The sequence below is a fragment of the Miscanthus floridulus genome, chromosome 6, assembly GCF_019320115.1.
Source record: "Miscanthus floridulus cultivar M001 chromosome 6, ASM1932011v1, whole genome shotgun sequence".
In the NCBI taxonomy this organism is placed as follows: Eukaryota; Viridiplantae; Streptophyta; class Magnoliopsida; order Poales; family Poaceae; genus Miscanthus; species Miscanthus floridulus.
This window is the reverse complement of record NC_089585.1, coordinates 128,918,120-128,941,286: the sequence shown is the minus strand read 5'-3', so window position 1 is coordinate 128,941,286 and position 23,167 is coordinate 128,918,120. Positions and strand designations below refer to the sequence as shown.

Here is a 23,167-nt window from a genome sequence, read left to right as displayed (position 1 = left end):
TGGCTGGTCCGCTGCCCTTCACATGCATCTTCCGGTGACGAGTCTCACGGCCGGAGATTACTTTTGACGCAGAATCGGTCGGTGTCTCTGGCTCTCTGCCGTGTGTCGCCCCTGTGCCGTTCCAGGTTCGCAGCTGCTCTGCTTGCTTGTTCATGGACCATGGTCCGAGGAAGCCTAAAAGACCTCCGAACCGGCTGAAGAAAACACGACAAATTATGGGTGCGGGTGCGGGTGCGGGTGCGCGGGGGGGGGCACGCTTCAGGCTGTGCAGTGTGCAGCATCAAGCCATCAACCTCGCATCATGGCGGGGCGGCAGGCCGGGCCGAGCAGGACCAGCGCCACAGGAAGATAGCATAAGCTGCCATGGGCCCATGGCCGATGAGTACTGGGTACTTGGGCCCGCTCGATCGGACTGCTACTGCCCACCCAAACCCAAGTTGGCGCGGGAGAACACCACCAGTACGTGTTGTGTGAAAACGCCCGTTCAGGTTCAGTAAATAAACAACTGCTAAAAAAAAGTAAATAAACAAAGGAAAGTGTGAAGCCTGAAAATTGCTGCTGTTTGGCCTTTTATTATCCTTTATTAGTGTCGTTTTCACTTGGCAACTGGGAAGCTCAAAACTCCACTTATTCACAAGAACTCGTCTACCATAATTGAGTCTTAAGATAAACAAAAGGTAAGGGTTCTTCGAATAAGAACCGCGCCAAAACAATTATGGGATGGTGGAGCAAACAAAGACTCCCCCCCATAAATCTCAGCTCGGTCCACTGTTGGTCATGACTCATGAAGAAGCCAGCTCAGAGCTACTGGCTGCTACATGTTGGGTTGCACGGGTACTCGCAGTCGATCTGTTTCACCACTCGCCTTCTGCCGAAGTACCAGTCCCCAACAGCCTCTGCAACAGTCTGCCCCAAACCGAAAAAATTGAAATCAGAAGATGCCAGTCGTCAGTCCAAGCAAAGGACGAGGCCGCACCAGAGGCTGTTACAGTACGGTTCACTAGTTGAGTGATTAATTAAAACCTCACCTGATTACCAAGCCTTGGGGAGGTGGGCGAGTGCCATGAGTCGCTCGATTGAGTTTGGCAGTGGGTGTAGCATGAATCGATGAACAGCCCCCAGTCCCGTTCACCTTCAGCAACCTTCAGCTCCCTGATGAGTTCCCTCCTGAATCCTGCAGCACACGGCACATTTCGCATCACAGAGGTCAGGACGGTCACCGAATGGAGGTCGAAACAGAAGAGATCGGGAAGCTAGGCTAATTAACCATGCAGCACATCGATCTGCTTGGAACTGCAGTTCCGAATATTAGCTCTGCAGTTCGACCATGTGTCTCCAGGATACGATCCGTCTGGCGCAACAACATTTGCAATCTGGAGAGTACAAGCACATCAAGTTTACAGGCTTATACCGTTACAGCAGGTAGGATGTTACCAAACTGACCAGTAGAAGAAGTAATTAATAAGATTGTAATCACCTCACCTGCCAAGAATCATATTCTGAGTTCACAATAAACGTGGGGGTGCTGATGCTCTTGATAAGTTCAGCAGGGAAGAAACACTGGGAGCAAATTAAGAAAACATGTTGGCAAATGAGCTTGGCAGCATATCAACGAGAACTGAATCCCGTGGAGAGAGTGAACAGCTACGTACCTCTGTTGGATCCTTCTTTGCCAGGCAGTCCTTGGGCAAAACTTTGCTAACATTCTGCAACAGAATTCAGAGAAAGGAAAACTCAATCACCATTTAGTGCCGAGCTGCACACGTGTGAAACAGTTCGATCTCATGGATTCCAAAACTGAAAAGATGCAGAAGGTGAGGAACCCCGCTCCACAACTAACCTGAAGCTGAACAACTCCGTTGAAGATCGATCGCATATGCCTTTCTCCTGATAAATCCTTTCTGGTGAGGAAAACACATGCTTCATTTAGTTCAAGTACAGTGTTATTTCGCTAGTGGGGTACGCTAGCTAACCTCCAGAGACTTACACATCAAGAAAGAATCCACCATCAGGAAGGCATTTGACCGGAACCTCCTGAGGAAATCTTGCACGAAAATTATCGCAGTGCACTAGTGTAGCTAGACCACCAGCAGAACAGCCTGCAAGCAAGGCCTGAAAAGTGTGCGACAAAATGGAGTTGGCCATGGCTCTGATTGATCACACAATTCACAACTAGTGGTTGTCGTGCCAGAAGGCGCTTGTTGCAGAATATGAGAAATCAATAGTTAAATTAACCTGTTTAGCAGTGTCCATCCCTTTTCCCATGAGTTCATCGACGACTGCGTCCCAGATGCGCGATCCTCTGAAGAACAGTTTAGTTCCATCCTACGTCAATCAAAGCCAGGGTCAGTTTCAAGAATTTATATTAGATACGCAGCTCAAACTACAAATCTAGAAAAGTCACCTGTGCTTCACCCTCCGCGTCCCCAGAAAATGATGCCCCATCGCAATACCTTACAAAGACTTTATTCCAGTTGTAGAAATCTGATCACAGTTCACAGTTCAGGAGCCAGCTAAAATTAGTGAAAAGACACGTTGAGCAGGCTGAGGAAACTAAATTAATTCAGAAGTTTCGCCGAAACGAATACTATGGGCATGGAAACTGGAAAACTATCTAAAGCTGACTAGTAGTGCACTTACCGGGATTTTGTGGCTGCTGGTTACTGAATATCCCATCAAAGGTTATTGCTTCCATAAGCTTGGACGAACCATAGGAGGTCATTTTACGCTCAGAACAAGTTTCTGTGGTGTTATCACTGCTGCACCAAGCTCCTCCCTGAGTTTTTTTTTTTGGAAAAATTAGCAGGAGCACTGCTATGTCATATAAGAAGAAAGCAAATCCAGTTTACGATCAGTATCACAGCCTATCAGGATTCAGGAACCGTGCAGAACATCAGTACCGGCCTCACGGTGCGATCGCGAAAAAAAGCAACCGTGCAGAACATCGGATTATTATTATCTAATCTTACGTTCATGAAGACGTAGTATGTTTTTTTGAGGAATTAAGACGTACGTACCAAATTGCAGCTGAATAAGGAAAATGAATGGGTCAGTCACCTGAAGATAGACGATCCAGCTGCGGGATCCGGAGCCGAAGCCTCTCTGGAAGTGGTAACCCGGCGGGCTTCCATCCAAGCACACTGCATATATATACACAACGCATGCATATATGTAAATAAACCATGCATCAAAAATGAAAGAAAATAAGGAGGGGACATTAGTTAGCTACTTAGCTTTAGCTGAACACAAACCTGCGCCCTTCTCCCGCGCGCCGGTGAGGAGCGTCAGCTCGATGAGCTCCGGAGAAGAGTCCGCCGCCACTGCCACAGGTGAGCGGCCGAAGGCGGCCAGCAGGGCCAGGAGCGTTGCCGCCATGACCGTGGCACATCCGGCAGGTCGACGCTGCCGGAACGGCAACGACGACGACGACGTGTGCTCGGCAGTCGCCATGTATGACAGATGGCGGTTGCAGGCTTGCAGCTACGACTACGAGCCGAAAGCACGGCGGGCTGTTGCCCTGTTGGCGTCCTTGAGTGTATATAGCTCGTCAAGCCCGCGTGTTGGGTCGAGGATCGGAACTTTCGAAGCATCGAGCATGGAACCCGCCAAGGGGATACATAGTTCCAGGTACGAACATACAGTAGGACGACGCAACTATGTTTTTTGAACAGGTCGCGGCACGACAGCAACTACGCACCAACTTCCAAATGCCGAGTCTACAGATACCGGAGACTTGACGCAGCTCCGTTCGTTTCGTCGAAAAAACAAGCCGAAACACTGTTCCGGCTAATTTATTATGAGAGAAAAATATTATTTTAATTGAAAATATAAGTTGAAAAATACGGATTATAAGGTCTGAACTGCCGCTCCTCCACCGTGTACAGAGACTACAGTTGACGACGACGAGGGTCGGCAGCTGCTGTGTGCCTGTGTCGAAGAACGCGTGGCCGCGTGTCGTGGGCCGTGGCCAAAACGTTCGCGTTCCTGTTCCACACACGCTCCCCTCTTGCCAAAAAATTTGCCAAAGATCGTACCACGCAGGCACGCACCGCTAGTTGAAGCTTTGAAACTGGTCGGATCTCGGCACAGTGATGACCACTGCGATCGTGGAGGAAAAAAAAATCTGCTGGTATTGCTTGAAACTTTTTTTAGATAATGGAAATAAATTTGACGTATATAACCACAGAAATATCCCACTAAAAACTCAATTATAATATATTATATAAAAGTCATCCAAAGACAGAAAAAACATCACCCCTAACTCTAGCATTTGACGGACTTAGAGAAAGTGAATGTGCTTCTTATTGTTAGTGTTGATCTCATCTGACTCGGCCCAACGGTCGAGTCGGGCCTTGATCCAGTGTCCTGATCGGGGGCATCCAACCAAACCAAGGTTGGTGGGCCCTCATCGCGCAGCACCATATAGAGGGAGGTGGAGGCCAGGGCGCAGATAATGAGGTTCACCTGAGCCGCCAGATGTCCCACGTACTTCCTAACCCGAGACCGATCGAGAGGGGGTGCTGCCAGCGACGAAAAGCGCCACCACCGCCTCTGCGCCACGCCGGACTCCACTGCGCCTTCTACCCCGACGCCGCCGCCACCGGATCTGCCGCCGCCGCACGACGCCACCGACTGGACCTCGACATGGACAGTTCATCCTCCTCCAAAGCCGACGGTCAGCCACTCCTACATCTCCCTCTCTCACTGTCTCCCTTTCTATATCATGTTATAGGTCGAATTGAACTAAACCAGTAATGAATTCACCCTCTAATCTACACCTAGATGATCCTAAACTTCTAACAATGGTATCAGAGCCATCGATCTAGTGTGTAGATAGTGTCAGGGGAAGTAGCAGTTTAGAAGGAGATGAGATAGATACGGTTCGGATCGAAAGAAAGAAAGGCAGAGGGTTCATTGAACCCTAAACCCTAATCGGGTGAAGAAAAGAAGAAGAAAGAAAGGGGTCTCGATTTCGAAAAGTACTCGAACCCTAACCCTAACCCATCGGGGAAGATGGATAGTAACCCAGACCCTAATCCTAACCCTAACCCAAACCCTAAATCGGACCGGCTCCGAGAAGAAAAGAAAGAAGATACAAACAGAGAAGATTAGGGGGAAAGGGGAAGGGCTAGGGAGACGGCTTACCTCGCCGGTCCTCCACTCACCGGGACACCCCGGGAAGAGCCTCCGCGCCGGTGAACTACGACCATGCTAGGGCGCCATGGCTAGACCGCTCAACGGCGGCGCGCTCACCCGCTGAGGAGCGCGCGCCGCCGGCGAAAGGGTCAGCGACGGTGCCATCATCCCTCCACCGTGGGCTCGCTCAGGTGTCTCTCTACGCTCACTCAGTCGGTGTTCAGCCGCTCAGAGAGAGAATGGGAGAGGAGTGAGTTAGGGTTCGAGAAGTGAAGCCGCACGGAGTCAAGGGCATCGTCGCCTAGACCGCTCGATGGCGGCGCGCTCAGCCTTGGGCGAGTGAGCTCACCGACGAGGGGACCGGCGGTGGCGCCACTCTGCTGTGTCTCTCATCTCTCCGTCGCAGCGCTGAGGAAAGAAGAGAGAGGAAGCGAAGAAGGAAATGACCCTAGGGTTTCCATGCGAGCGGTCGCGGCGAGGTTTTATTGGAGCGATAACGACGGGCGACCGTTTGATCTGATTGAACGGCTCTGAGCGCTTGGGCCAGCTTTTGGCCCAGGCGGGCGCGAGCGCTGGGCCACTTTCTCGGCCCAGGCCCAGGTTGCGGCCTGATCGCGGGAGAGAAAGCGCGTGGCCGTGGGCCGCGGGGCGATTTTTGCTGCTGGGCCGAGCAACAGTGAAGAAATGAGTCCGTTTTTTCTTTTTCCATTTCCAGTAAATTGTTTATTTCCTAGAAAATGATTAATGGCTCAAAGAAAAATAGAAAAGAGATTTTTTTCTGTGAGTAAAATTCATCAATTATGTTTAAGTTTCTGCTGTAAAGTTTAATGTTTATTATCTTCTAATTAAATTCGAACCAACGGGAGAATTTAATTTGAAAAGCAGTTGTATTTAGTAAATTATGATTAAGTTAATCCTCTAATTAAATTGGAACCAACGAAAAAATTTAAATTAGAGGAGTAGTCTGTTTTATTTAAGTAAGATTATGGTATTGTCATTTTCTGACCAACGTTGATGATGACAATATTATAACGAATTTAAGTTTGAAGTTTAAATCTCTGATAAATTTTTTATCAACATGGTCAATTTTTTAGAGAGCAGATAAGGACCAAAAAATACTCCTGAACTAAAAGAATGTATTTTATTATCAAATTTCCGCGGCAATGATGTTGATTATCTTCTAATTAAATTCGAACCAACGAGAGAATTTAATTTTAAAGAGTAGTTATATGTATTTCAAGTTGATTTATGAGTTTTATATATTAATTCTATTTTCTACCCAACGGTGCTATAGAATTGATGCAGAAGCACCTTGTTTATTTAACCGACGAAATCACTTGGCTGCATGCCAACGGGCTGCAATGCTGGGTTATATAAAGAAAAAGGCTTGAGTCAAGCCAGTTGAGGATAGTTTTTATTAGTTTAATAATTTTCTGATTAAATTAGAACCAACGGGAAGATTTAATTGGAAAATAAAGTATATGTGAATGTTTTAGTCGTCATGACTAAGTTTTGTATAGATCTATCCCGCATGGGGAGAAGTTTTGGTATAGTACTTATGCTAGTCAATCCTGCATGACGGAAGAAGTTTTGTGATGATTCACATGTTTTGTATCCCGCATAGCGAGAGAAGTTTGGTTAGCTCTTATGCTGTCCGAGCATTGACCGTGGCATAATAGAAATATATCATCATGGTCAATACTAACCAAAGAATAAGAAAAGATACAAGCATGACTTGCAAAAGTACAGCTAATGATAGACCTCGTTGAGTTCTTCAAGTGAAATAAGGAAAATGTACTCCTAAACGAGTCAAGAAACACTTTGTTTACATGACATAATCATATGAATGAAGTAAGTTATAAGTGTCTCCTCGTTCGTAGGCTTTCTGAATAGTTCTCGAAATTATGGCAGTAAAGTTCATGCCATATTTCGAGGGAGAGAATATTAAGATCAATTAAGAAAAATACTCTTCATTAAGAGTGAGATTAAGATCAATTAAGAAAGATACTCTTCATTAAGAGTGAGATAAAGATTAATTAAGATGAAACTGTTGGAAGAGTACAACATCACAACAATGATACCCCTAAGCAGAGAAATAGCTAAATTCCTGGACCTTTTAAAGTTCCGACAGAAAGATAGCGTAGTTAGCCTCAAAGATGTTAAGGTGGTGCTTAAAGCGCCATATGAGGTTTTAACAGATTAAACCCAAAATAAGATATTTGAAGATACACTATTTTTTAGAAAAGATGAGAAGATCTGAGGGGGCATGGTATGTAGAGGTATGTAGAGACCTAAGACTTGAAGAGAAATAGAATTGCGTGCCCACTTCAGTGATTCAAAACAACAAATTTCCAAATACATATTGATGTTGTATGACTTATACAACACTTGTTGTTAGCTCTTCGAAGAAGATTAATGTAAACAATGATCTTGTGATACAGAATCCTGTAGAATCAATTGCCTCTTGGCAATGAAGAGCAACAACAGTCCCACATAAAAAGTGCCAGTAGCTGAGGCCATAGAAAGTCTCAAAGAATTAGTAAATCAGTTTTCTGATGACTATGAAGTCTATGTTAATGAAGAAATTTAAATGGAGGGTGATCCCACCTTATTTAAAGAAGCCATGAGAAATGTTTACTCATTTGAATAGCAAGAAGCTATGGAAGTTGAAATGAATTCGATGAATACCAATGATGTTTGGGACTTTGAAGAAATTCCTAATAGAGCCGAAACAGTAGGCTATGAAAGAGTTTACAAGATAAAATATGACTCCAAAGGAAATATAGAAAGATATAAAGTATGACTTGTAGCAAAATGTTTTACGCAAAGAGAATGAATAGATTACAATAAGAGTTTTCTCTCCAGTCTTATGTAAGAATTCTTTTAGAATCATAATGGTGTTAATGGTACATTATGATTTAAAGTTACATCATATGGATGTAAACACGACATTCCTCAACAGGGATTCATATGAAAACGATTACATGGCACAACCCAAAAATGTTTTGTCATGGAAGAAAAGAACATATGGGATGCCGCCTGTAGAAATACATTTATGGGTTAAAAGTAAGTCTCTAGACAGTAGTATTTAAAGTTGATGAAATGATAAGAAAGTTTGGGTTTAAAGAAAATGAGAAGGACAATAGCATTTATGCGAAGTTCAAGAATAGAAAATTCATTTTCCACATCCTATGAATAGATGACATTCTACTCACTAGTAGTGATGTTAATCTGTTATTGGAGAAAAAGAAATTTTGTCCTCAATTTTCAATGTGAATGATCTTGGTAAAGTGTCATTGGTTCTAGGAATCAAAATTCACCGAGATAGAAGAAAATTGGGTATTAGGACTATCGCAAAGGCATATTTAGAAAAGATTCTAAAAAAATAAAGTATGCATGCGAGTAAACCTACGCTTGCTCATATAGTCAAGGGTAATAGATATGGGAACTTTCAGTGTTCTAGGAACCGATATGAGATCGATCAAATGAACATGGTTTCATATGCTTCAGCTGTTGAAAGCTTGATGAGTGTACAAGTACAAGTAAGAACTTACACTGACGTAGTTTTACGTATCTAGAATATTTTGCCAGAAGTTAAGTCCAGATATAGATCATTGGAATGGAGTTGAAGATGTCTTGCAATTTTGCAAAGTATCATAGGCCTCATGCTAAGTAAGAAAGAACCAGAACTCTCAAATAGTTGAGGGTATAAATGTTAAATCTTGGCGAGATGTGTAGTGAAATCCATAATAGTTGCTAGCACTCATAGTTGGAGTATTATTATAGAAAAGCTCTAAAGAAACAGTTGTGGTGTCATCAGTGATGCATACCATAGTATAGCTTGACATGAGGCTTAAGGAACAGGCGAAAGAGGTTAAGGGAATTTGTACCCGGATTTAATAATAGTAGACAATAGCAATAACCATTTAAAGTAAGTTAACTCCTAAGATAACATGTCAAGTGTGCTGCCAAACACATTGACACTAAGTTATATGTTGTAAAGGAGAAAATCCAGAATCATTTTAAAAGCATTGAGCATATAAGTACCAAGCAAGTACTTGTGGATTCGCTTACAAAAGGCTTACCACCCAATGCGTTTAGAGAACACATAGTCGGCATGGGTTTACGGGAAAGCCTATAATTTCTGGATACTAAGGGCCTAGTTGAGTATCTATTTTAAAATAGAGAGGTGCATTATAGCTGTTAAATCTAATGGCAACTGACCGTGATGATGAAGCACGCTCTATGCACTGATCTGTGATGGAATAAGAAAAAGATAAAGAAAGTTGAGTTTAAGTATGAGGTGAGATCAAGGGAGAGATTGTTGGTGTTGATCTTATCTGACTCGGCCCAACGGTCGAGTCAGGCCTTGATCCAGTGTCCTGATCGGGGGCATCCAACCAAATCAAGGTTGGCGACCCCCCGTCGCGCAGCACCATATAGAGGAAGGTGGGGGCTAGGGCGTAGATAATGAGGTTCACCTGAGCCGCCAGATGCCCCATGTACTTCCTAACCTTAGACCGATCGAGAGAGGGTGGTGCCAGCGACGGGAAGCGCCACCATCGCCTCTGCGCCATGCCGAATGTCTACATCACGCCGGACTCCACTACGTCTTCTACCCCACCGCCGCCGCCACTGAATCCACCGCCATCGCACGACGCCACCGACTAGACCTCGACATGGACGGCTCATCCTCCTCCAAAGCCGATGGTCAACCACTCCTACATCTCAATCTCTCACTGTCTCCCTTTCTGTATCATGTTATAGGTCGAATTGAACTAAACCAGTAATGAATTCACCCTTTAATCTACACCTAGATGATCCTAAGCTTCTAACACTTATTGCTTGCCTTCACGGATTTACCCTGCTATACTTATGTCCATTAATATAGCGTTTTTCTTAATATAACATGTATAATGTTTCGGATCGACACTCGCCAAAACTCAAAAACGACTTTACTCTTATAAACTATATTGCCTAGCAGAATGTTGCACATTCTGTCAGCAACAAGGACTTATTTAGATATCAATATGCCTAATGTTACTTCCACTAGTCACTATGATGACCTTGCCAACATCAAACTTAATGAAGGCAGCAATCTAGTTGGTCTTTGATGTTGGTGCGGATGGTACGGCGGTCATAGGTGTTCATTGACCTTACAAAGCTTTTTGGAGATGCCAAATCAAATATTCAGTCCAGGTACCCAACATCAAAATAGAATTTTGTGTTCTTTAATGAAAGCAACCCAAACTGTATAATATATTAACATCAAACATTTGATGATACGGGGCCTATGTTTTAGATTCAGCTTCGTTACATTTTTTTATATCCGTATATTGATATCAAATGACAAGTTATAAGGTCTAAAACTATTTTATTTTATTCTCATAAATATCCATTAAAGGACTTATTCACCAAACACTTAATACATAGCGTTCTGTAAAAAGTCTTACATGTAATGTGTTTTTATAAACAAGTTTATTTTTATTAGGTGGGTTGACATTCATCGATGAACTTTGTACAAACCAAATGGTTACACAAAATCATTTCAAATTAGAAAAAATAAGTAGCCAAAAAAATAGTGTTTTTAGGGGCAGAGGAAGGAATACACGCAATAAAATAGTTAATGCACTGCAGAAGTAACATTTTACTCAAATAGAAGTCATGCTTTGTGATTTGTCCTTAGTGATGAAACTTATCTAATTTGACTATCAATATTTATAGATATATCATCATAAATGAATAATATTATGCAGTATATATTTTTATTTACACAGCAGATTTATTGATCCCAATATATAGTTTTTTGGAAGCAATCCCAAGTGTAAAAAGTCTGATTTAGGAGCAACCTAGATAAACGTGCCTAGGAGGAAATATTCCGTAAAGTTCGGGCCCATCCTACATTGCTGGCCAATGCGAGGAATGGGCTGGGACCTGGGACTGGGAGGCCTCTTCAACTTGGCAGGTGGGCTTGGGCTGGTCGGAAGGCCTGTTGGTGCGACTGTTCGAGTGAGCCCAGAGCCCCACGGTTTCGCTGTCCCCGTACACCTCGGCGAGTCCGGTGCCGGCGGCGATGATCAGGAGAGCAGCAATGCAATGCCGAGTGGAACTGGAGGAGGACGGGTAGGCGAGGGCACATGGAGGCATGATGAAGCCGTTGTACGCAGGGTGGAGGTGAGTTCTCGAGTCCTCTAATTTGCGGATGGGGTTTCTTTGGTTAATTAGGGTTTGACTTGGTGCCGAGTTCAGAGTAACCGGGCTGATTAGCCGGCCTTATGAGCTTAAATTGTTATGTTTTTCATGCGAATTCGTGATTTTGGAAGAGACCAAGTGGTGGGCTCTGCTGGAATTTGTTTGCTCAATTGCGCATTTTTGCACTACGTCGATATGGCAATGGCATCAGTCCTCTAAAAATTTGGTCCTTCTTATCCTTGTTGCTTTGAACCAGATTTGCGTTATCCTCGCTTGTTGCTAATGTGGCAACAACTACCTGGCTACAAATTTCTGGACATTTTGCACTCGCCAGTTTGAGACTTGGGGTCTGCAGAGCTGAATAGCTGATGATTATCAACTCTACAGTTTCCATGTGGTACTGCAGCGTGGCTATTATAATCAATCGGCTATTGATCTGCAACCTTTCATTTGTTCCAGTTCATCTTTCCTCAGATATCTTGTCAATGCCTCAAATCCAGAGGTTCATGCAAGATGTCGTGACATGCTGAATCTCACGATATATAACTTCCATGCTGTTTTCCCAGAAGTTCCAAATTTCCAATGTAGAAAACTTTTTTTTTTTGAAACATAATGGCAGAAGCTCTGTCTTTCAATTAAGAAGAATAGAATTGGCTTAGTTTATAAGGGAAACTAGGCCCGAAAACCTTACAAACGCTCGCATAACCATAACACAATAGTCCAGCCGACTAACCCGTGGCAACCCACTTATACAGAGAGGTAACTCACAAACCAACGGTGCTCACCGCATGTCAACATTGCCGAGCTTATCACAAGCAACAAGGAGCAGCTCCGAGTGAAGAATCCAAAGGCCCGAGTCTCGCCTCTCGTCGTCGTTTAATCCCCTCTATAACAACTTGGCCTCACATGGCGTGAACAAGTCCTCGAGAAGCGCAGTGGTGCAAGGAAACATTACGTCATAAAATTCCCCCACATGGTTGGCCCGTCGAGGCCACTGAGTGCCACCAGCGCCTTGATTACAAGGTCAGACATTGGACCTTTGAAGAGGTTGACATAGCGCAGTAAGGTCCTCTCCAGAGTTTCGCCTTCTTCCTGCGTGACGCCCAGTCGCTTCATGAGTACTTGCCTTGCTCTGCTATGCGTGTCACCACGCGGCCAAGCAATGGCTGCTAGACGCGCGCTGCGCCGGGATGGCTTTTGCCCGGCCTCTTCTTCTCCCTTCGTGGCTTCACTAACCTGTGTTGCTGTGGAGCAAGTAGGGGTTGCTGGACAGGCACGGTTACTGACTGTGCATCTGAAGTTCAGAACACTCACTGATTGTACTTCTCAGAAACACAATTTTAAAATTCCTGAGTTTGGAAGAAGCCCGAGGCCTTTGGTTGTGGAAGTTACAAGGCACAGTTCCTCAAAGTTTGGTGCTTAACGGTTTTGACATGTAAGTGCTGTTGATGGAAGTACACCTAATACAATCTACAAGTCGTGTTTAGTTAATTGAAGGTCTTTCCAATAAGGCAAAGTTTCTTTTTGAATCCTAAGCAAAACAAATTGGAAAATGAGGAAAGACTGGTGATCTCAGCGCAGTCCTGTGTGAATCAAGCAGTAGGCAGAAGACTGCTGCATGTGGGGTTGCATGGATACTCGCAGTCGATCAGTTTCACGCCTTGCCTTCTACCAAAATACCAATCCCCAACAGCCTCTGCGATAGACTGCTTGCAAATAACAGAAGAAATTTAGAAAATATCAGTCCAAGTGAAGGCATAAAAAACCAACAGTATGCTATTGCAATGTACAGTTCACATGATTTTTTTTTCTGAGGAGCTCACATGATTTAAACCTTACCTTGTCACCAAGTCTTGGTGAGATCGGTGAATGCCATGTGATATTGAATGGTGTTTGACAGTGGGTAAAGCATGAATCGATGAACAGCCCCCAGTCCTTGTTATCTTCAGCAATCTTCAATTCACTGACTAATTTCTTCTTGAATCCTGCAACACGAGGAATGAAAATCTACAGTATCAAGGAAAACAGGATCATCACTAATGGATGTAGAAAGCAAAGAGGTTCACAAGCTTGACTGACCATGTAGTACATCAATTTGTGTGCAGCTGCAGTTCCGGATATCTGCTTTGCAACTAGACCATGCCCGACCAGGATAGGATCCATTTGGTGCGAGAATGTTTCGTATCTAGAATGAAAAAGTAGTTAGGGATTTAACCATTGGACAACTGGGAAGAAACATAAAGATTGTAGTCACCTGCCAAGAATCGTAATCGGAGTTCAGAATAAACGTTGGGGTGATGATGTCCTTAATCAGTTCAGCAGGAAAGAAACACTGGGAGCAACAAAATGTCAGCAAAATGAATTTATAGCAACATCAAAAAGAGAATTGAATTAGATAATGTGAGCATACCTCTGTTGGATCCTTCTTTTGGAGGCAGTTGTTGGGTAGAACTTCTCTAACATTCTGGAAGAAATTAATCAAAGAAGCAATTCAATCAACATATACTACCAAACTGTGTATAGTTTTGTCATGCAATCTCTTGAAAGTGAATGACTGTTCCGCGACTAACCTGAAGGTGAACTGCTCCACTGATGAGCGACCGCATGGACCTTTCTCCAGATAAATCCTTCCTGTGGCAGAGAAATGTACTTCATTTAGTGAAGTACAATGCTAATTGGCTATACTAATTTTTAGGGACTTACTCGTCAATAAAAAATCCAGCATCAGTAAGGCATAATGAGGAAACCGCCCACGGAAATTATCACAGTGCAGTAGCGCAGCTAGAGAACCAGCAGAACAGCCTGTAAGCAAGGCCTGGAAAGCAGGGGAAAATAAAGTTGGACGTGGCTCTTGTGCAATTATTGGACAACCTATACGAAATCAATGAAAACCTGTTTAGCATCATCCATTCCTTTTCCCATGAGTTCATCCACAACTGCTTCCCAGATGCGCAATCCTCTGAAGAAAAGTTTGGTTCCATCCTATACATATGCCAGTACAGCATCAGTTTGAGAAATTAAGATGGGCACTTGGGCAGTTCCAATCAGAATTAAAAAAATTCACCAGATCTTCACCTCTGCATCCCCAGCAAATGATCCTCCATCGCAGTACCTTATAACGGCTATATTCCAGTTGTAGAAATCTGATGATGACTGACAAAAATTAGTGCAAAGACACATTTATGAGGTAGTAGGATCACAACTCAATTCAAAATCTTTATAATAGGAAAAAGACCAACAGAAAGCGTTACTGCATCTGCATTAGTTCAAATTCCAAAATGAATAATTGGGACATGGAAAACGATAGCAGACTAGTAGGTGCTCCCTTAAAGAAGCATGTTGATGGAGACTAATATAGCATTAGGAAATCCATCCATGACAGAGCCAACTTTTTTATACCTGGATTTTCTATGTGATCATTGCTGAGTATCCCATTGAAGTTTACTGCTGTCATATACTTAGATGAACCGAAGTTGGTCATTTTGCGCTCGGAACAACTCTGTGTGGTGTTGCACCAACCTCCTCCCTGAGATATATCAGTGGAAAATCAGTAAGCCTACTAGACATCTCATCCCATTATGCTGGAAAGAACTCATTTAAGCTCAACCAGTTTTGTCACCTGGGTTTGCTATCTCAAAATTTAGCAACTACTATCCCACATTTTTTTTGGTGCAGATTTCAGTTCCATAGTTTTTTCAAATCTCAGATGATCATTTGTTGAGCTTAATGACTTTCCATAACAATTTATATAATTGGCATGCAGGTTATGTACATAACAATTTATACAATGGGAAGAGAACACTCGGTCACCTCAAGAAAGACGAGCCAGCTGTGAGCTCCGGAACCAAATCCTCTCCGCAGGTGGTAACCAGGCGGACTCCCATCCAAGCACACTGCAATGCCATGAAGCAGGCCAAGGCGGTCAGTATCCGGCTCCAGATGTGCCGCCGATTGAAAAGAAAAGAAGGCTAAAGTTCGTTGACCGTACCCGCTCCCTTCTCCCGAGCGCCGGCGAGGAGTGTCAGGTCGACGAGCTCCGGAGAGCTCATAATTGGTGCCGCCACCGGAGAGCGGGAGAAGCCGACAACGGCCAGGAGGAGCGCGAGCAGGGGCGCGGCCACGACGACAGCGAGCCCGCGCCGACCCTGCGGGAGGAGCGGCGACAGCAGCTCGGTCGCCATGGCCGTCGCGCGCGGGAGGAGCTTGTAGCTACAGGAAAGGTATTATCTATATATCTATATATATATATATATATATATATATATATATATATATATATATATATATATATATATATATATATATATATATATAGAACTACTATCCTGTAGCTGGCTACAGAATAACTTATTCTGTAGCTACTTTGAGTTATGATAATTACTATGTTATTTTACGAGATTATAGTAACTCCTTACTAAGTGGTTTAATATAACGTTATGGTAAATATCCCCCTGTGTTATAGTAACCCAACTATCGTAAATATGTATTTATATTATGGTAAATTAGTATATAAAATTATAGTAAATGGAGGTGGCTACAGAATAACTTATTTTGTAGCCGGCTACTGAATAGCCTCTCCCTATATATATATATAGAACTACTATCCTGTAGCTGGCTACAGAATAACTTATTCTGTAGCCACTTTGAGTTACGATAATTACTATGTTAATTTACGAGATTATAGTAACTCCTTACTAAGTGGTTTAATATAACGTTATGGTAAATATCCCTATATGTTATAGTAACCCAACTATCGTAAATATGTACTGACATTATGGTAAATTAGTATATAAAATTATAGTAAATGAAGGTGGCTACAGAATAACTTATTTTGTAGCCGGCTACTGAATAGCCTCTCCCTATATATATATATATATATATATATATATATATATATATATATATATATATATATATATATATATATATATATATATATATATATATAACTACTATCCTATAGCTGGCTGCAGAATAACTTATTCTGTAGCCACTTTGAGTTACGATAATTACTATGTTAATTTACGAGATTTACAGTAACTCCTTACTAAGTGGTTTACTATAACGTTATGATAAATATTCACATGTGTTATAGTAACCCAACTATCGTAAATATGTATTGACATTATGGTAAATTAGTATATAAAATTATGGTAAATAGAGGTGGCTACAGAATAAGCTACAGGAAATGTGTGGTTTGAGTCATGAAACCGTGCTTGAAGGGACATTTAACTTTTTGCCATCCAAGGCATTTATTTGTTTGCTATTTTTATACGGGCACCTACACATTTGTCATCGTAATTTTTTATTATTTTTACTGATGTTGCATGCCACGCAGTCAGTCAGCATGACAGCGTCTCTCCTCCCGCTGCTGCTTCTCTCTCCCTCCACTCGCTGACATGTGGACCCCACCAGTCAGGTTCATCTTCAACCTCTGGCCACCAGAGAAACTATCCCCATAGTGTAGAGGTTTTCATGCAATAAATGTGAATCTTTTTTCACTGTCTCTCTCTTATCCCTCCGATGCTCTCTCCTATGTTCTCTGCCAACCGAACCAAAGCGTGGCGGGCGCGGCCGATGCGGGCTGGGCCGGGGCGCGGCGGTGCGGCCGCCGTGGGCAAGCGGGGCCGGCTCGGACGATCGGTGCTAGTGCAAGCAGGCGGGCGCAATGGCGTGTCCTAGTGCGAGCGAGTAGGGCCGGCGCGGCAGCGCGGTCGAGCGGGGCCGACGTGGCTGAGTGCGGGCACTGCGGCGCTTTCACCGTGGGCGAGCGGGGACGCCTCGGGAGAGCAGTGCCGATGCGGACGGGCGAGCAGGGCCGGCGCGGGCACGGCGGCGCGGCGAGCAGAGCCGGTGTGGGCGGGCACGACGTGCGCGAGCGGGGCCGGTGCGGGCCATCCTGGAAACCGGTGGTTTCTTCCCAACGGCCAGAGGTTGAAGATGAACCTGACTGGTGGGGCCCACATATCAGCGAGTGGAGGGAGAGAGAAGCAGGAGGAGGAGGAGAGGCGCTGCCACGCTGGTTGATTGCGTGGCATGCCACATCAGCAAAAATAGTAAAAAATTAGAACGGTTACCGTTTACGATGATAAATATATAGGTGCCCGAGTAAGAATAGCAATCGAATCGAAGGAGTGCCGTAAGGATGGCACAAAGTTAAATGTCCCGTGCTTGAAAGCCCATGCCCACCTACCACTGTCATACCAGTTCGCGACTGCGATTGGGTACTGGCGGTGGCAGCTAGGGGCCTGGGTCAAACTGATACGCCGTTTCTGGCAGAAAAAGATGGTTGAGTAGTTCCAGACTATGCAGCATAGCACTCGTCCAACCCCATCTCTTTTGGATTTCAAGGTTGTTAACCTTTTATTGGTTGCTTTTTTCTGTATCGTTTGATTCGTTTCTGATTTGCAATAGCGAAGAGCAAAACTCCGCTTATTATAGGTCGAGCTGACTGCTACATGTGGGGTTGATGCATGGATACGCGCAGTCAATCTCCTTCACTCCATGGTCTTTACCGACATACCAATCCGCAACAGCATCAGCGATCGTCTGTTCAGCAAGAGAGGAATGGAAAAAAAAAGGAATTGAAACTAAACCGTATTAATACAATTATAAAAAGATGAACATAAAAAAACGAGAAAAGTCTAGCTGCGGTAAAAGTGACTCTGAACCTCACCTTGTTACCGAGTCTCAGGGAGATCGGCGAATGCCATGTGATTCTGAATGGCGTTTGGCAATGGTTGAAGCATGAGTCGATGAACAGCCCCCAGCCCCTCTTGTGTTGAGCAACCTTCAAATCCTCAACCATTTTCTCCCGGAATCCTAAAGTACGGAGAAGGAAAATTCACATGATACTAGTCACCAGATGAGAGCAGACAAACACAAGAGACTGAAAAATTAAGCTGACCATTCATTGCCAAAATTTGCGTGGAAGTACAGTTTCGAATATCAGCTTTGCAACTGGCCCATGATTGTCCCGGATCAGATCCGCCTGGCGCCACGACATTTCCTACCTAGAGAGCAGAGCAGTTCCCCAGCACGTATTTTAGCCATGAAATATACAAGTAGAAGGGAAAACAAAGGTTGCGATTGGTCACCTGATACGAATCATAACCGGAGTTCCGAATAAATGTGGTGGTGCTGATGCTCTTAATAAGCTCAGGCGGAAAGAAACACTGCAGCAAAGAATTTTCTTTTTTTTAAAAAAAAAACGAAACTTGGCAGCTTATACTATATATATCAAGGTAACTGAAATTCCCTAGACAATGAGCGATTAACTACCTCTGTCGGATCCTTCTTTGCAAGACAGTCCTTGGGCAAAACTTTTCTCACATTCTAGAAAAAAAGATTGAGAAAAGCTAATTCAATATTAATAGCTACCAAGCTGAATATATGAAACACTCTTTTTGTTGCAAAAAACGCATCCCAAAACAAGAAAAAAAAAGAGGGGCTGAACTTGGGGAAATTGACGAATTATTGAAGCTAACCTGAAGGTGAACAACTCCACTGAAGATGGACCGCATAAACCTTTCGCCTGATGAATCCTTTCTGTGCCAGAAAGAGAACTGGTACTTAATTAGTTTCTTTAGTATTTTTTTTTTAAATAAGAAATAACTTCCAACCAAGGATGCCAGAGCCGTACACATCAAGAAAGAATCCAGCATCCGAAAGGCATTTTACTGGAACCTCCGGATGGAAACGTGCACGAAAATTATCGCAGTGCAGTAGTGCAGCAAGACCACCAGCAGAACAACCTGCAAGCAAGACCTGAATAATTGGACATGGCTCTGCTCAGATGCTGTTGTCAGGTTATGACAGTGGCAAGATATATACAAAAATCAATAGCTCAATTGACCTGTTTAGCAGCGTCCATTCCTTTTGCCATGAGTTCGTCAACGACTGCTTCCCAGATGCTCAATCCTCTATAGAAAAGTTTGGTTCCATTCTACATGAACGCCACTACACTATCAGTTGAGGAAGCGTGAAGATAGGCAGTCTAAGCAGATAGCCCAAATCACAACTGTCAGAATAATCACTCACCCGATCTTCGCCCTCCGCATCCCCGGCAAATGATCCCCCATCACAGTACCTTATGTCAACTATATTCCAGTTGTAGAAATCTGATCACATGCATGCACCAAATGAAGTTTCGAAGTCAATCTAAAGCGTTAAAGCTTAATTGGGGATCATATTCGTATCCATGAAAAAGCAAGTTTATTTACGTACAGGGATTTTCTGTGTGATTGTTGCTGAGCATCCCTTCAAACTCTATTGGTTTCATGAACTTAGACGAACCAAGGTCAGTCAGGCTGCGGCTGGAGCAATCTTCTGTGGTGTTGCACCATGCTCCTCCCTGAGTTTATTCATAGAGAATCAGTGACGCAGCACTTAGTGAATGTCGTTGCAGTTTCCAAATTTGCATTCAACACATGAACACAGAAAAAAGATGGATCGATCACCTCAAGATTGACGAGCCAGCTTCGTGATCCGGAGCCGAAGCCTCTCCGGAGTTGGTAAGCCGGCGGGCTGCCATCCAAGCAGACTGTAACGAGCAAAACGGAGCAAGCATACGCAATCAGGAGGCAGCCCCAGGACAGACAACGCTAGTGCAAATGAACGCAAAGAAGAAGGTTAGCTGAATACCCGCGCCTTTCTCCCGAGCGTTTGCGAGGAGGGTCAGCTCAACGAGCTCCGCCGCCGCCGTCGGCACCGACGATCGGGACAATAAGGCTGACACGGCCAGGAGCGTCATCGTGATGAGCCGGGGCGCCGCCGCCGCGAAGCCTGACCGAGGCGTGGTCGCCATGGCCTTTGCGCGGCGTGGCTACCTGCTGCTGCCAAGACCCAAGAGGCAAACAACGCCGGGGTGGTTGTGGTCGTGGTTGTGGCGTCGTGGAAAGTGCCAAGCTTTTGTCAAACCGCGGAATGGAATAGAATGGTACTACATGTCCGCCAAGGGCTGGACTGCAGCAGACATGACATGAGACATCTCTAGTTGCGAGTGTACTTGTTGATGCAAAAGTGGATCTGCAAACACAAAGGGCTAATACCCGAATCGATATTCAAAGCGTGCCAGTCGATTTGACCTGCTAATCGACAAGGATGAAGGTACGAACACTTTGGTCCTGACAACAGCGATGCGCCCGGAAGTCACGGCCAAGAGGTGCTCACGCGGAACTCAAGAATCGCCGAAGGTCGCACTGAAACGATGCAGCTCGCCGAATCAATGAGAACTCGTAAAAAAGGAAAAATATGTAAATTGACGAAGTCGCCGAAAAGTAAGTAGATACGAATAGGAGTAAAAATTAGTTTTGATATTGATTGATATTATATCTATTACATTGCCCCTTACTCCATATTTATACCCTGATCTAAAGAGACACAACCAAACACAACTAGGACACCAATCCCATATCTAAGGAACACGTGACTCTTACATAAATCATACCCTAACAAATATAGAAAAGGAAATCAACTCCTATCTATTTCCCTGTCCGCCTCAATTACGATGGAAACCTCACCGTCCTCTTTCCCATCGGCATACTCCCTATTTCATCGGCAGTAGTCTTCAAGTCTTCCTTCATCGGCATACTCCCTGTTTCATCGGCAGTAGTCTTCAAGCCTCCCTTCATCGGCATCGACAATAATACCTCCAACCTCATCGGCAACGCCCGAGTCCAAATCAACCTTTCCATCGACCATCACCAGCTATCGGCAACCATCTTTTTAAACTGGCTTTCATCAGCTATCAAAGTATTCAATAACTTTCCCCTTGCCGATTAGTCCACTCCGATTATTTTGACATGTGCAAAAAACGGTGTCAACAGTACTTTACCCATTCGTACTACGCCCAGATTTGGACTGAATATAAAATCAGTGCTAAGACATTGTTCTGCACGGAAGGTTGGTGGCTGCTTATTCTCTCAAGGAAAACCCTGACTGATTATAGGTGTTCATAAGGACAAATCCTACATATTCTAGCACCTATAGTCTAGAGATCCAAATAAAATACCCTATTATAATTTATAATCTAGATTATCATATTCCCATTTACGATTAAGATTGTAGTAATCCAAAGGTGATTCAAACAGGTCTAAAATAACACAGAAAAGGCTTTTTATATACTCAAAAAGTGTTACGCAACGTGCTTGAATGACAGAATGAATGCCATATGCAACGGACCTTTGGAAACTGGTTTACACTTGGCCCTCTTATGCCCTTTCGCCAAGGCGGTGTGGAACCAGGTACTAGCATGGGAAAATTTTGACACCCAACTCGCCAATACACAACAAGAACCAATGCACATAGATGATTGGTGGGACAAAGCCACGTAAAAGGTGCCCAAACCGATGAAAATGCAGTTCAACGGAGTGGTGATCTACACAATATGGAACATTTGGAAGGAAAGGAATAGACGAATATTCAACGACACTTCAGAGTCACCAATGCAGGTGGTCGCCAGAGTTAGGAGGATATTATGCAAAGAAAGAGAGCCAGCTTAGAGAGGGGTTAGAGTCCATTTGTTGAATATGGAGGTCTTAACTGTGTTTTGTTTGCCTTGGAGGGCTATTTCCCTGGTCATAAAACTCTCTTTTCTATCTTATTAATTAAATGGCAGAGCTCTTGCCATTACCTTAAAAAAAATAGAATGAATGCCATATAAGAGCCGGCATCGCTCGGCAGGTGCCATATCTGAATCTGTCTGACATCACAATGCGGCAAGTCACTGAAGAATTCTGCCCAACTTTTTTTTTTTAGGAAATTCTGCCCAACTAAACGACAGGACTGTCCTCAAAGGCTCGAACTAGCACCTGGTCCAGAGAGGTCGGCCCAAATCGAGGCGAATAGGAGGCGGCCCGTGGGCAGTGAACCGTCTCACGTTACCGTTCGGCCCACCGCAGATTTGATCCCCCGTTTCAAGCTGTGTGGCCGTGTGGGGGCCGCACGTTCTTGCGGCTGTTGCAAAGATGGACGGCCCCCTCAGCGGCGCCGCCGGCGCGACCGTGTCGCCGTGCGCCCGTGTCGGCTTCCGGATCTCTCTGTCCCTGACGAGTGACGTGCCAGAGCCGTTGAATCCGCCAGCGGGCGCCTGCTGGTGTGCGTCGGCGGCGGCGTTAGGAGCGCGTCCGGGCCACTCAGCAGCGCGTCACTGATCTCATCTGTGCACTGCACTCACTGTGGTATCCATTGTTATCGCCACCAAAGCGAAGGAAAAAAAAAGGAAAGAAATTGCCACGCTATCATGAATTCATGATGTCACGTCACTTGATCCCGGAGCATTTCCCGGCAAACCCTCGTTGCATTGCAGCTGCGCATCCCTGGAATCAAGGACAAGCAACACAGTTGAAACAACAGGAATATCCTGCACGTGCAGTTGCTTCTAGTATGATGTGCTAGTCTCCTACACACAAAAATGCAGTATCAGGCACGACGGCTTCCCTTGGAGCACGAGAACAGCTTTTGAGCTGTCCAGTCCAGCGTATAGAGCACGGGCGTCCAATTCATGATTAGGACGGATTGATGATTGGTGGTGCTTGAGAGCTAGCTAGGAAATAGTTTTTTTTTTCCAGCAAATTAGTTAAAACCAAAATAAGTCCGGCCAAACGTAGCCTGCTCAGTTGGCCGTCGACGAAGACCAGTTCGAGCGACGTGAAAGCAGGGCCATCTGGACACACGGACTGCGACGTGGCATCATTTGCCGCCTGTAACCAGAAACGGAACGCACGCGGGGCGGCGACGTCGCGCTCGTGCCCATAGCTAAACGCGTCGACGTGCCGACGTACGTGTGGTGGACAACTGGAGAGGCGTAGATAGCCGTCGCTGTCCGCGTGAGCCTGAG

The 23,167-nt window shown here is 44.5% G+C and overlaps 2 protein-coding genes and 1 pseudogene across 2 annotated transcripts; all 3 read right to left on the bottom strand.

The window, feature by feature from the left end:
- Positions 1–539: 539 nt before the first annotated feature.
- LOC136456948 (pectin acetylesterase 5-like) lies at positions 540–3,670 on the bottom strand. The gene is made up of 12 exons (XM_066456965.1): positions 3,252–3,670; positions 3,058–3,140; positions 2,641–2,776; positions 2,405–2,484; positions 2,236–2,325; positions 1,988–2,112; positions 1,841–1,901; positions 1,653–1,706; positions 1,483–1,560; positions 1,268–1,373; positions 1,029–1,174; positions 540–906 (listed from the first exon to the last, which is right to left on the bottom strand). Exons 1-12 carry the CDS (start codon positions 3,448–3,450, stop codon positions 805–807), a joined length of 1,260 nt encoding a protein of 419 aa, XP_066313062.1. The 5' UTR covers positions 3,451–3,670; the 3' UTR covers positions 540–804.
- An 8,343-nt stretch (positions 3,671–12,013) lies between these two features.
- Positions 12,014–15,542, bottom strand: LOC136456949 (pectin acetylesterase 5-like; annotated as a pseudogene).
- Positions 15,543–17,458: 1,916 nt separating this feature from the next.
- LOC136456950 (pectin acetylesterase 5-like) lies at positions 17,459–20,205 on the bottom strand. The gene is made up of 12 exons (XM_066456966.1): positions 19,972–20,205; positions 19,788–19,870; positions 19,555–19,681; positions 19,369–19,448; positions 19,184–19,273; positions 18,971–19,095; positions 18,816–18,876; positions 18,610–18,663; positions 18,426–18,503; positions 18,236–18,341; positions 18,005–18,150; positions 17,459–17,877 (listed from the first exon to the last, which is right to left on the bottom strand). Exons 1-12 carry the CDS (start codon positions 20,132–20,134, stop codon positions 17,764–17,766), a joined length of 1,227 nt encoding a protein of 408 aa, XP_066313063.1. The 5' UTR covers positions 20,135–20,205; the 3' UTR covers positions 17,459–17,763.
- Between the last annotated feature and the right edge of the window lie 2,962 nt (positions 20,206–23,167).